At 38.0% G+C, this 15,466-nt stretch overlaps 2 protein-coding genes across 2 annotated transcripts in view; both read left to right on the forward strand.

Moving 5' to 3' along the window:
- Nucleotides 1–923, forward strand: part of LOC140339227 (interferon-induced protein with tetratricopeptide repeats 5-like) — a gene marked incomplete in the record, with an annotated part of 4,234 nt that extends 3,311 nt beyond the window's left edge. The window contains 1 exon segment of the mRNA XM_072423815.1: nt 1–923. Coding sequence (XP_072279916.1) covers nt 1–378 — 378 coding nt within the window.
- Nucleotides 924–5,989: 5,066 nt separating this feature from the next.
- On the forward strand, nt 5,990–11,774 carry LOC140339966 (interferon-induced protein with tetratricopeptide repeats 5-like). The gene is made up of 2 exons (XM_072424895.1): nt 5,990–6,006; nt 10,286–11,774. Exons 1-2 carry the CDS (start codon nt 5,990–5,992, stop codon nt 11,772–11,774), a joined length of 1,506 nt encoding a protein of 501 aa, XP_072280996.1.
- The last annotated feature ends 3,692 nt before the right edge of the window (nt 11,775–15,466 follow it).

Genomic DNA, 15,466 nt, shown 5'->3' on the forward strand with positions numbered 1-15,466 from the left:
CAAGACACATTTAAAAAAGTTATGCAATTCACTAATCTCACAGATGAAGAGAAGCAACAGATCCACCTTAGTTATGGCCGCTTTCAAGAGTACCACAGGAAATCTGAATCAGAAGCAATAAAGCATTACAAGGAATGTTTCCAAATAACATATCCAACACTGAATAGGGATTATAGTGAGAAAGCTTTAAAAAGACTGGCCGAAAGGAAGATAAAGACTTATCCACCGACAGCGTTGGGTTTTGAATTGCTTGGGTTTGTTTATAAGAATAACGACAATGTAATAGATGCAATTGAATGTTATGAAAAAGCTTTAAAATATGATCCAGACAATGATGAATATCTGAGTGAGTTGTGGGACTTGAAGCTGAAGATTTGAAAAAAAAAGTTGTATCAAATTGTACAAAAGCAACAATAAGCAATGATATAGAATATAAGTGAGGAGGAGTAGTCTGTGTTTTGGGATAGGTTGACTTACTATAGGAGAGGCCAAAAATAACCTAGTAATAGCGTAAATTACTCATTTAACTGTTCTCAAATGAGCAATCATTATCTGACTTCATTCTTCTATATCACCTGTAAAGTAAATTTGCAGAAACTAGTTAGTCACTATTGATAACAGTACAGTATAAAACAAGGTAAAAAGATATATACAGCTATAACACAGATTATTACAATGCTTTACCTGTCAAAGTTTTACATTCCTGTTTGTAATGTGTACGTATACACAACATAGCTGGTAGCTGGAATGATTTCCTGGCTTTGCAGGTTTTTATATCTCTTGACTGCTAATTAAACAATAAACAGCAGTGTGAATTCCAGTTAAACAGTTGTATTATTTGCTTTTATGTTTTACATACAGTATTTACAAATGTTATATATAAAAATTGTGCATATGAAATGAATAAAGATTTTTTAATCATTTGTCTTTGAAATATTTGAATTAAATTTAGGATACTGAGCTTGAAGGGAGATTTGGTTTGGAACACAATATCTAAAATCCCTTTAGTACAGGAAAAAGGCAGTAAGAATCCCACCACTAATTGGAATCTTGCTTTTTATTATGTGAAATAAAATGCAGGTCCTACCTTTATAACTTAATACATTCAATGTGGTTCTTGGAAAGGCCACAAATTTTCACAACAAAGCCATATGGCACCAAGGCCCGTAAAACTGTATTGAGTAATTGCAAACCAGGGCAAATGTGAGAGAATACCGATGCCAATCATTTTCATCTGTAATGCGTTAACATATTCTGCAGAACTGTACTATAAATAAGTTCTACAAATGACAAACCTGCATGCTTGAAAAGCATAAACAATGGCACAGATGGAGAAGAGGACTGCCCAATGGAGCTTACAGTTCAAGAGTTGGGAGAAAGTCATATACTATGGGTGGGGGTAAAAATATGGTGACTTATTTATGATTTATTATTTATGATGGGTTAAGAAAGAGATTATGATAAGTAGGTTAGTTTGAAAAGATGGGTTTTAAAGGCTTGGTTACATGTGTTAAAGGTTACATGTGGTAAAGACTAATTAGACATTTTAGAGAATTAGAGAATTTTTAGAGAATGAGGGCAGCTCTAGATAAGTCTTTGAACCATGGGAAGAAGTTATGAGTGAGGAGGTGATTAGTAATTTATTGGAGGGGCGAGGAGGAGTAGTGAGAAAGATAGAAAAGTCTAGCTGCAGAATCCATGACAGATTCTAAAGGTTGCTAGAAAGCTAGAGAAGAGAATGTTGCAGTTGTCGAGGCAGGGGTAATAAAAACATTTATCAGGAGTGGGCAGGTAAATTTGTGTGTCATCTCCATACAAAAGGTTCTTTTGGCCAAATGAAGATATGAGTTTAACAAGGGAGGAGGTTAAACAGAAACGCATTTGAAGAACACTGATGGAGATACGAGAAAGGAAGATTTGCCATTCAAAGAGATTGGGAATGTAGAGTAAATAAATATAGAGGGTGAGATTGGATAAATAGGAACACCAAGTTGACAGTTTAATTGATAATGATAGAATAATGGATCTATAATAGAGGAGAATCAGTAGCACAGTAGCAGTAGTAGTGTCAAAAGCTGAGGAGAGATACAGAAGGAGTTCTCTCAGGAGATCATTGACTACCTTTGTAGGAGCCGTTACAGTTAATTGTATATAACATGGGACAGACTGAAGAGGTATGGAAAAGGAGGTTTTGTTTTGTATAGAAAGGACAATTGCATGTTTAAAGGCTTAGGGGAAAATACTAGTGGAGTGGAAGAGGTTGAACAGTTGAGTCAGTAAAAGGGCCAGGGTTAAGGAGTGAGGAATGAGTGGTCAGGAATGAAATAAGGCAGGAATTGCTGGTGGATGGGGTTGGATAGGTTAATAATTGCTACTCTAAAAAAATAAATAAATTAGTATTTAGAATTTTTGTAACTGACATCAGTACATACTGTATAGTATGTAAGTATGTGTGATAATCTCTGTGTCAGAAAATTACTGTTGATAATCTGGCCAGTATATGGACCCAGAGTTAAACAGCCCTGCTTTTGTATCCCTGCTCTATACTTATCCTAATTCTAAACATGTTTTTCATTAAAATGTATAAAAAGGCATATTTTTATGTGTCAGGTTTTTATTGCTGCGTGTGTCCTCACCTGGAAAAATGAATCTTTTTATTGATCCTGGTGACAATTCTCATGCATGCAATCCAAATACATTCCATGATTCTTGCACAAATGGTAATTGAACACAAAATCTAAAAAAATACACTGAAAATGTTTTTAATCACACAAACTATAAAATATGTTTCCATATACACTCACTAGCTACTTTCTTAGGTAAACCCTGCTAGTATCAGGTTAGGCTCTATTTTACTGCAAGCTCAACCATGGTTCCAAACGCTCCCATTCCAGTGGATGGAAGTGTTTGGGAATCATTTCTTTCACACAGCTACAGCAGGTCACAGTGTAGTTCCCAAAGCAGACAAGTTGCTTTTGGCTGTGTGGTTCTGTTGGAAAAATTGCGCCATAGTCGAGTGCAAATGTAGTTATCTGTTCAAATCATGACTAGGGTAGAGCCGAGGAAGCCATTTGCTGCTCCTTTACACCAATCAATCCTACCTACCTCCTATACTATATACACCACCCAAATAAAAACACAACCACTTTTTGGGTGGTTTAACCTTTAATATACCATTCAACCATAACACATTATTACCAAAATTCAAGTATGCAAATCTATGTTTACCCTGTTTAGGTCCATGAGAGTAACCCCATCCAATAACTCTTAACCCTTATCTTTCCCTCTACCAACCGGGCCCCCAGCTGCTACCACACTGGCTTGGGGACACTTAGCAGATAGCCCAATCTATCTCTTAGCCCCCACAACAACCCAGTGTCACGCAGGGCTCCACTTAATGGGAACTCCATACCATGATGAGTCCCACCCCTTTTTGTCTTGTCAACTAATCTTTAAACTCTCATGGACCTACCGAAAACCGCCACCAGCCACAAACATAATACTTTATGTTTGCGAGCACCGCCACACCACAAACGCCCACTGCAGACCCTCCTGCAAACTCAACAACCAAAAGTTCAAACCAATCGCGTTTAAATGCACACCATCACTACACAGATATAAGCCAGGCTCCCTTTCCAACTCCCAACGCCTGACCACCATACCACCAATCCTAACCCCACCTCCTTGTTTACCTTAATCCGCACTTTATTTAACAGCTACACTCACTGTGCCTGCCGCCAGGCCCTCCGGGCCACAATGTGAGACCACAGTAACACTATTCCAGGAAACGCACTCTGAAGCTGCAGAAAGCTGCAGAAAGTCAAACTTGATGTCCCTTATCAGCTCCTGCATGGACAAAACATCAGGAGGCCTATCCAAACGCACAAACTTGTTGACCTCAGGAATGACCCGGCTCCACTGAATCCCAGGAATGCCTATCATTCGAACAGAAGCCACCTCTGACTGAAACCTAACTGAAGACCATTCTGTCACACATTTTATACAGTATTATACAGTATTATACAGTATTCTGCCTGATGTGTTCCCCAATAGACAAAAGAGTGTCCCAAAATCCATATAAGGCACTCTTCCGAAACTGCATTGCAAACAAAAGCTCATCCAGTCGCAACAAAGTTGAAATTAAACTCCCCCAACAAGTTAGGATGTACATAAAGCCTTAAAGGATTAGACTCCCAAAGGTCAATCCGTTTTATCGCTTCAGGCCCCAGCCCCCACCTGGCCGCCTCTGTGGTGGCCCCAATACGAAATTAGTGAGAAGAATACTCACCAGCATTCCTGCCTAAGGCTACCACACATCTCCTGAAGATTGCCCTGAACTGAAAACGAGTCACAAACAACCTATCCTCATGGATAAAGAAAGGACCATACTAACCCACAACGTGAACAGGACACAAATCATGCAAGTGCATCTTGCGCATGACATGAGCTCTCTTCACAGCAAATTTTAACTCCTTAAGCTTGTCCCCCAGAAGGCTACTCTCCATCCTCCCTGAATCTAACACAAACTCAAAAAACAGGCAAAACAGTCACCCGAAAATATTAGCCACATATTCCAAAGTTCCCAACAAGTGTGCACAAACAAGAGACCCCTGGGGCCCCACACATAAAAATAATCTAAATAGTGTATTATGGACTGGACTCCAGACACCTCCTTGACCACCCACTCCACAAACATACTAAAAGTCTCAAACAAGATACAAGATATGGAACACCCCATTGGCAAACATTTGTCAACAAAAAACGTTCCCTGCCACTCGCAACCCAACAACCGAAAACTATCTGGATGAAGTGATAACAAACAAAAGGCCGCCTCATCATCAGCCTTCGCCATCAAACAACCTCCCCCAGCCTTCTGGACCAAAGTAACTGCCACATCAAACAAAGTGTACACCACGCTGCACAACTCCAGATCAATAACATCATTTACAGTCTCACCTTTCGGGTAAGACAAATGATGTATCATGCGGAACTCTCCCATGTCCTGTTTAGGCACCACATCCAAAGGAGACACCACTACACCCAAAGGAGACACCACCACAGCACAGCGCTCCACTGAATGAGCCCCACCATATTCTGAGCATTTGTGTTTAAAACAGAAACAACTGCAATCCCAAACACATCGAAGCCATGAGGCCCATCCACAAGCTGATGTTCCCACCTCATGCCCGGCCACATGGCCTTCCGCAGCCGGAACTGCTCATCGTACTGGAGCCATGCCACCCCACCGTACACCCAATGCGACTCACTGACAGCATCCAGGTAGTAGAAAAGCATAGAGCAATTGTCCGGCCCCTTTTCCCCCACAATACTTGCCAGAATGGAAAACGCAGTTTTGGAAATTACGTGGAATTAACCTCCAACCCCCTTTTTCCTTCCCCGGACACTTGGCCTTACCCAACTTCACCTCCCGTGCCCCAAAACGCTCCTCCGGCAACAACAACAAAAAATTCGACGTACTCACCCCTCCAAATCTTTTCCTGCACCACATGCGGCAAGTACGCTCCCAAGGGGCCCTCAAAGCAAACGTAGACCTCTTCCTTGATACCAACCACGCTACTCCCCACTGACAAGCGTTCATCACCAGAACCCGATGCCACGGCACCAGCCGCCCCATGCCCCTTCTCACTACCACCGCCAGCACCAGATTCAGGTCTCTCAGAACCATCACCACGAATTTGTACCAACAACTCCCTAAAAACCTGCAGCATCCCCCTAGCATCCGAACCCCCAAGCATAACGTCACCACCCAAGGCCCTTGGAAATGCATCACTGCAAGCACCCCCAGCCCCGCCAAAAAAATTGTGCATTGTGCAAATAATGTTGTGCAGTAAATTTACATCGAATCCACACACAATTACTCCCATATTCTTTCTATTCATTCTTTATAATAAAGTTAGGCATACTATTCATCTCCAAAAAAGCACTATGTTGGCAAGCAGAACAAAAATGAGAAGCAGAGTAGCTCGGGATGGAGGTTGTAAGGAGGTAAGCAAGTTATGCACATACTCATGAGGTAGAACTTTTTATTCATTCATTTTTCCCCTAAAGCAGCCAACCAATATAGGCACAGCACAACCAGCAGATAATTAAATGTCTGACAAAACTGAACACCAGTATAGGTAGCTGCACTAATTTTTACATTCCAGTCTAAGAACATTAGCAGATACAACAATACCTTTTGATCTTGCTAAAATGCAGTCTTTTTGTCACTTCCCCACAAGCATAAAGAAGGCAAAAAAATCAGCTTCCATTGTACAATGTAACCAATACAAACCTTCCCTTTTGACTCATAAAAGGGGACTGACTTACAACTCACCCTCACTGAAGATTACAAAGCTGAATCCTTTTCTTTGCTTGCAATGCAACATTTACCAAGAGTTTATTACAACCTTGTCAATAGAGGACCCCCACAGTATTTACCAAAATAATTCCCCATAACACAGATAAATGATCAGGCTGTAGCATCAATAGAGGGAATATTTTTACTTGTCCTAGGCTTTTTATTATATATTTTATTATATGTATTAGGTTATTGACATAATTTACTGTACTATAGATGTCTCCATTTCAGATAAACCAGAAACCCTGTTACGGCATTGCATACATATCAGCAGGTGCAGTTATAAGTAGTTATTGCGGATAAATTTCCAAAGGCTTGCATTAGGAATAAACTACAGGCTAGGCCGTAGCTGGCCTAAAGTGGAGTTTGCCGACCTCTGTGGTAGAGCTTCACACCAGCACTGCAACCACATCTAGGTGATATTAGGCTACACTGTGTAAAATTTCTGTTTTAGTGTTTGGATAAACACTAATATTGCGGATACAGGATGCCTTATACAGCTGGCAGTATGGCAACGTGATCTCAGTCCTGGCACACACAACATTGTATTTTATAGTTTCCATAAAAAATACAGGCTATATCATGTTCTGTACATGTTGTAACAAAGTACCAGTGACATTTTTCTCTATCATGTTACTATACACCATATCTGTTAGCATTTAGTTTTTTTATTGTTTTGTTTATTTATTTCCTGTTGCTACTGACGTTAATAAGTATCTAAGCAATCTAGTCTAAATAAACATTTACATTGTCCACTTATAGATAACCCATTCATTCCTCATGGTGTTATAAGCACGAGTCATAATATTCTATATCACATCACTGTGAACAATGTTTTTGTGTAGGTAGTGTACCAATCCCGATTTCTTGCAATGAATAAGATGGACACAATTGCTAACAACCCATTGGTGTTATTCATGAAGTACAGTACTATGGTTGCTATTTGCTATTCTGTCATTTACTTACTTTCTTGTTTTATTCTAATAGCTAATTTTGAGTGTAATTTTTCTAATACCTATCGATCCCTACAAAAATCTGTTATGTGTATTTGTCTGTATATGTGTCTTTGTTTTCAAATGTGCCCAGTGTTATTCTCCTGTGTATATGTATTCATATAAGAGGGATAACAATTAAATAATAATTAGCTATGTGGGCTGTACTACTTATTACACCAGAAGTTATTTCTGGTTGTATTATTAATAAAAACATTTAAGACAAGTTTTCCTACCTCACCTTTTCCCTGGTCCAAGCAGTACTGACACACAAAGGCCAATGCACACTTTGGCTTGAGTGTTAATATACATAACCATTTTTAACATTTAACCCATTAACCCTAAGTATGTTTACAAACAATATCTTTTTAATGTCACTGTTAATTTAATTCCACTTCTAGCACTAACAAATAGTCAATCTGTGCCTAAATTATTGAACAAAAGGATTTGTTGCATATACCCTTGCAATACATGTCTTGTTTTCGGCATTCATGGGAGGGGTTTGATGTCATCATGTGTTGACATCATAAGTTAGGGAGAAGTTTGTCTCGGTTGACGAGTTTCAATGTTTCAAGTCCCCCACAGTCCCAAAACATGGCAATATTTTCACTCAATTAATATAAACATGGATTTTTTACCATGCATTTATTGTGTTCTGGGGAATGTAGGCCCCTTGCCTACTATAATAAATTAAAGAACTTGAATAAATAAACTGATACACTTTCAATCCTCTGGTGGTGCTGTGCTCCATTTTCTATTCTCCATATTTGCTATAGATAAAACCGCGTGATTAGATTGGAAACAAATATAAGTATGGGAGTGCTAACAACAAACTGTACCAGAGATCAGCAGCAATAGCTACGTAATCCAGAAAACAGAATCCAGAATGAGGCAAAGTTACTATTATTATTATTATTATTATTATTATTAATAAACAGGATTTATATAGCGCCAACATATTATGCAGCGCTGTACATTAAATAGGGGTTGCAAATGACAGACTTATACAGACAGTGATACAGGAGGAGAGGACCCTGCCCCCAAAAGCTTACAATCTAGTAGGTTGGGGAAAATAACAGACAACAGGAGGGGGACCATGCGAAAATATTTGATCTAGCTTCCCAGTACCTTCCTTTGAATCCCTTTCTCTACTACTGGTCATATAAATACTGGGGTTTGTTAAGGTATTTCTTTCATTTTTCTTTTTTGAATAGAGTAAAAGTGCTTTAAGATGTTTTTTCTTCACTTTTTGTGTCCCATTAGGAAAAAAGATTATTCTGTTCCTTTTCGTTTTTTATTTCCTTAGATTAATACTTTTAGTCTAGATGACAAACTGGAAGAGGGACACATTTAACTATAAAAAGAGAGGTTTCTCCCTTATTCCACCTTATCCATTAACAATTTTAATCAGTTATTTAATAAGTTCTAGGTGGCAAGTCAACATAACTATCCACTCTACTCTTTAGCAGTAATGAGGGTGTTCATATAGGCGATAGAGCTCAGCATTAGTTGGAACTCTCCATACACTCCTGTCCTATACAGGTACTTTTTTTTTTCCTTTAGCTCATGTGTTCCCAACAGACAAGGACATTCTTGGTAAGAACCAAAGTTTTTCCTTGGTAGGTAACATCTTGGCAAATAATGTTTCATTAAGTTTAGTAAATGTGATACAAAAGTGGTTAGGTGTTATTTTTGTAATTCGGGTTAATTTAGTAGGGGGTCATATGTTTTTGGTACAGTGCTGTATAATATAAAGGGTTCTTGTGTGTTGTTTTTTTCTGGGAATGACTTACTCTACTAATAATTAATTGTTATTGTTACAATAGTTAACACAGTTTTTTTTTATTAAATTTAAATATTTTAATTAATTGACATTATTCTTCCTAGTGCCTAAACTGTGTCTAAAAGCAGCACCATGGAATATCAGGAATTGAATGAATGGACACCCCAATGTTTTATATAGAATTAATTGTCACCATTTCATTGTTTTATGTGCCAAAAAAGCTTTGTTATTTTATAAGGCCAGTCTTGTGATATACACACATCTGCTACACTTTACAGTGAGGCAAATAACACAATAAGGGCACTGTATCAGAATCATTAAACTTATCCAATTAGCAGTTTGGCAATTCAGGAAGAAGTGAGGTTGAACCAGAAAGAGAAAGACTGATCCACCTGAATATGCAATGTGGCAGATGCATAAATTACATAAAAATATGGACTGTAATGGGAGAACCTGGTTGATATAGCAAACATGAAATGGATTTCTTACAAACTATAAGCTATTAGTTGACAAATGTTTTCAGTCCTGTCCCAGATCTTTCCCTGGATTGGAATATGAAGGAAGGGAGTTCTTTTCTCACCTGTCACTGTCCCAGTAGCTGAAAAGCTCAGATTGGTTTTGGCACTTCCTTCACAGCTGCAAGCCTTTGTTCCCTACAGTCTTGTTAAAATCAGAATGGATCTGGTCTAGTATTGAAAACATTTGCTAACATGGACCACCCAAGTTCATTGATGAATCTATATCCTTTCCATCCTTGGAGAACTTCAGAATCAGGCCCATTGGGTATTGGGCTTCAATACTGTCATAAGAGAACCCGCGAATGAGATTTGTTAAAAAAATTTTTACTATTAGTTGGCAAATGTTTTCAATCCTGGACCAAATCCATTAGAGTTTTGGTGGATCACCCTAGTTCACCCTTGTTCCCCCATGATAGTCCATCTTCTTCAGTCTTGGAAAGTTTAAATAAATGAAACCAATGGAGTTCCATTCATCAGCAGCATTAGGTAGTACATGTTATGACACTAAAAATATTTTTCAAAAGAAATTGTTGGATGTCTGATAATCATAGGAACCTATTGAAAAGTAAGGGGTCTCATGTTAACTGGTGAGCAAATTTGTTAATGGTTTTATTCCTCTTAAATTTTTTAGTGAGGTGACAAAAGATTCTTTAATTGAAAGTCTGTTGAAGCTTCAATGCCATTTTACATGGAACCTGTCTGGAGAAGGAATGGACATTGATAATGTTGAAGAAAGGATATATGAGCAGATTGAATTTTTAAACTATGACAACAAACACAGAATGTATAATCTGCTGGCCTACCTAAAGCATCTTAAGGGGGACAATGATGAAGCTATTCTTCAACTTCAAAAAGCAGAAACATTAATTCAAGTGAATAACTCATTAGATGGCTTGAATGTTGAAAGAATTGTAATGTATGGCAACTATGCCTGGGTTTTCTACCATGAAAGTCAGTTTATGAAGAGTTTCGCCTATGTTAAAAAGGTAGATAACATTTTAAAGAAATATGAGTCTCCTTCAATGCAAAATACTCTTCTGCTGGAGATATACAGTGAGAAAAGTTGGATTTACTTTACATGTTCAGGAGAAAATTGTGAAAAAAGTTATGAAAAAGCTGCAGAGTACTTTGAAAAGGTTTTAGAGCTTGACCCAGAAAATCCAGACCTGAATTCAGGTTATGCTATTGTTGTGTATCGACTGGAGAACATCAACCTCTCCAAAAACCAAACTGACCGATCTGTTTCTCTTTTGAGGAAAGCTGTTCAATTAAATCCAAATGATAGAGTCCTAAAGACTCTTCTTGCATTGAAGTATGAAGATTTAGGAATTTATTGGCAGGCGGAGAAACTAATAAAAGAAGCACTAAAAGGACCAGAATGCCCCTTTGTACTTAGATATGTGGCAAAATTTTACAGAAGAAAACATATGAATCACCAAGCCATTACTTTGCTGGAAAAAGCACTTGATTTAACCCCAAAGTCTGCATCTCTTCATTATCAGCTTGGCATATGTTACAAAAAAGTTACTGAGCAGTCCGAACGAAGTGAATATCAGACTAGGCTAAATGGTCATCCCGCCGAAACTTACACAGAACAAAAAGCTAAAGCAATTTCCAAGGCAAGATTTTTTTTTGAAAGAGCCGTAGAGCTAAAGACAACATTTGTGACAGCTTACATGGTGCTGGCTAAAGTATATGTTAAAGCAGGTGAATATCAAAAAGCTGAGGAAACATTTCACAAAACTCTGTCAATGAAAAATATTACCAGCATTGAGAAACAAGAGCTTCATTACAGCTGGGCATGCTATGAAAGGGATGATAAAAATTCTCAATCAGAAGCAATTAGGCATCTGAAGGAAGCAATAATGATCAAAAAGCAATCATTTTTCAGAAAAGATGCAATGGAGGACCTAAAAAGTCTTGCTGAAACTTTGATTACACATAAATCAGATGATCCCACAGGATTCGGCTTACTTGGCTTTATCCACCAGCAAGACAGTCAAGACAATTTGGCAACAGAATATTATAGGAAAGCTAGTCAACTTGACCCAGGCAACCAGGAGTACTTACAAGCACTTTCCACTTTGCAGCCCACGTTTTCATGTCCTCATGATAATTAATGTAGTGCATTAGAAACAATGCCTGATTTTTTATGGCTGGAGAGGTTACATTTTCATTAGTGAACATGGGTGATCCAGCAAACCTAGAATGGATTCCTTAAAAATCATTTGCTATTTATCTAGTTAGCAAATGTTTTTAATCTGGGCCAGATCCCTTTCAGGTTTGCTAGATCACCCAGCTTTACTGATAAAAGTGTATCCTCGCCAGCCTTAGTGAGCTTTATTAAATCAGGCCCAATAAGTAAACCTATTGGAACCCTGAGGGTACTAAATTGTCTTTAGATATACCCTTTGAACAATGAGAAGGCCACATAATTTGGTCTGCTGTAATCATTTCCAACACTTACTAATGGAAAAGAAGTGAAAATCAATTTCTATGTTTCTTTGTAACAGGTCACTAAACAACTCCAGTCTGTTTTTTGGCCAATAAACCACCCAACTTTATTTTAGGCAAGTTCAAACATACAGGAGGTTTACAGAGCATGGCAGCAAGGCCCACTATGTAAAACATATCCTAAACTATATAGCCATGAAGACCAATAGACTACATACAGAAACTTCTCTGTGAGTGTTCTCTGCTCCCAACACCTATTCAGTACCTTTGAGCTACTTAAAGTTTGTTTTTAATTTACTATGATTTTAAGTTGATATTTTAAATTAGATCACGTGTGCTAAATGCAGAAAGAAGATGAAGGAACTCTTTCAAAGTCAAGTATTTTGCATGGTTCACATCACTTTGATACAATGCTTACAGTTACTAAAAAAAAGTTACTTTTCTGCACTCACATGATCTCAACCATCCAACCTATACTGTCTTTTTGGGACATGTGACTCCCTCATAAAACCCTACAGTTCCTTCTTCTACCGATACCTCCTCCACCCAAGACCTAGCCAATTCATTTAAAGAGTACATTAAGATAACAAGAAGTGACAGCTCAGCTCTCAGTACTACTCCAGCCTTATTCATCCCATATACATGTAAATTGTCCCCTATTTTCTTCTGCCAGTTGGTTTACATGAAATTGCCTCTCATTGCCAATAATACTTTCTATTACATGTCCACTCAACCCAATACCATCTGAATTATTCCCTTTTCCACTCTGACCCCTGGCTTGGCTCAACATTTCAACCTTTTCTATTCCACTGGTATTTTCACCCTGACCAATGTGCAGTTGTCCTTTCAGTAATAAATAAATTGCTTGTCCCTCCCCTAAAACTCACCTCTTCAAACCTGGCAACATATTTTCCTCTCTTTCTTAACCCATTACTTATTATCCACTACTTCATTCCAAATATTTAGGAAGGAACTAAACTCAAAACACACTTACCTTCAATCCTGCAGAGCAGTCAATTGGTCTGGAGGTCTCTTCCATCAGGTCCCACTTCATCCCGGCATCCCTCCTCGGGCCGGCGCTCTGGGTGCCACCATCTTCTACTTTTCTTCCGGCTTCTTGTTCCTACATCACCTGACCCAGGCATGAGATTGGGTAACAAAGATGGGAAAAAACCTGTTGATCTCTCTGCACATGTGTGAGATCAGCATTTTTTTCCCTTTTGACAAATTGGCTCCTTCTGCACATGCCTGAGATGCTCGAGCTTGTGCTGAAGGAACACCCAAGAGCCTCCTGGGATGTGTGACATAGGTATCCCAGACAGCTTTGCGCTCCCATTCATTTATTCCAGAATTAGGGGGCGGTGCTGCACCTTTTTTTTTAAGAAAAAAAGGGTGTTGCACTTAAAAATAAGTTTATTTAATAAAATATTAAATAATTATCTGATTTAAGAAAAAACATTCTGCATTCTGGCCTACTGTACGTGTCAGTAGAAGTATTAATGTTATAAGTTATAAGAAGTAATAATGTTGGATTAGAACCTGGATTGCTTAAATACAAAATGTGAATTGAGGTTAAGATAGCTCCGATCCAAACAGAATTGACTCTGATCGGATTTGCTCACCACTAATGATCGTCTCTTTTCCATTGTACCCCTTTTTTTCATTTGGTCATCAAATAATTTGTTTCTTTTGTGGCATGCCGCTATGTATAAAACCTTTTTGCAAGTGTAACATAAGGTGACAAAGTATTTTGTTCAGTTAATGAACACTACCATAAACATAAAATATATTTCATTAACTGTACACACGCAATTATTTGTATCCTAACCTTCACCTAATCTGCAGTCTACATGTCTAGCTAGCATAAAGCCAACTACACTAGAATTATGTATTATTTCTCATATATTAAATCACAGTTCCAAATAAAGTATGTTTTTGTTTTGAATTGTGCCTGAATGTCTGATCAATGATCAATGCAGAAATGTCCTCTTGCGGTCGATTTGTAGGGAGGCAGAATAAGAACGTAACTTCAAGCTTTTTAAAGCGTACCTAAACTCGTAATTTTTACTTTACATTTGTGTTTTTTTTAATACAACACACTTTTTTAAAAAAAGTAATAAAAATGGGTGCAGCACTGCCCCTTCTTAATTCTTGATAGCCCAGGTAAGCACAGAGCTTCCCAGCATACCTACATCACACATCCCAGGAGGCTCCGGGCTCCGGGCATGCACAGAAGGAGCCCTTTCATCAATAGAAAAAACAAATTGCTGATCTCACGCATGCGCAGTGAGATTGGCAATTTTTTCCCCAAACTACATCACCAGCTATCGCACCAAACCCAAAACTGAAAACAATCTAATACCAAAGTTGATAAAAAAAAATACCTAAAATGTATAGAAGTGCATAGAAACAAATAGTGGACAGAATATCTAAATATATACAATTATTCCCAATCAGCCTCCAATAAATAAATCATAGATCAATAAACAATGGACCCATGTTCGGTGTTAATATCAGTCTAGCTAAAATCCAAATAGTAATCATTTGCTATGTAGCACCACAAATAGGTGTTTTAAAAAAATGTGACCTGAAACATATGGAGACAGATCTGTGCGTAGTGAGAAGGGCGTCCTGTAGCTCACTTCGGTTTTATGTCACATCTATACAGTATTGTTAAAATCATTATTATGTGTTTATATAGCTTCAACACAATGGCCTGATTTATTACAACTGGAGGAGATAGACTATCATATAGTCTATATATCATTATCCCATATACTATGGGATAAACTGGGTGATCCAGCAAACCTGGAATGAATTTTCTAAAAAGCATTTGTTATTATTTGTCAAGTGTTTTCAATCCTGGACCAGACTGATTTCAGGTTTTTTAGATCACCTAGGTTATCCCACGATAGTCTATCTTCTCAAGTATTGGAGGGCTTTAATAAATCAGCACCATTATGCAACACTTTTTACAAAATCCATAGTCATGCCACTAAAACATTGTCAATGTAATGTTCACAATCTAGTGACCTTATTAAGTCATAGTCAAACCTTGCTAACATAGTCTAAGGTCAATTTTGTAGGAAATAATTAAACCTGTTTTTAAAATGTTTTGGGAGGAAGCCAAAGTGTCTGGAGAAACCCCACATGAAAACTTGTAGAACATACAAACTCCATGCGGTTCCTAATGTTTCTTCTGTGTGGGGAGATAGAACTGTTCCCTGTTGTGACAGAAGAGGATTTTGTTTAGGATGGAAAAGAAAAGTGAGGCTGCAGTTTCATTTCTTTGCAAGCAGCAAGTTTCATTTTCCAGTCCCTGGAACACAGTCACATGGCATAAACCTGACTATATATA

This window comes from Pyxicephalus adspersus, chromosome 10, assembly GCF_032062135.1.
Source record: "Pyxicephalus adspersus chromosome 10, UCB_Pads_2.0, whole genome shotgun sequence".
NCBI lineage: Eukaryota > Metazoa > Chordata > Amphibia > Anura > Pyxicephalidae > Pyxicephalus > Pyxicephalus adspersus.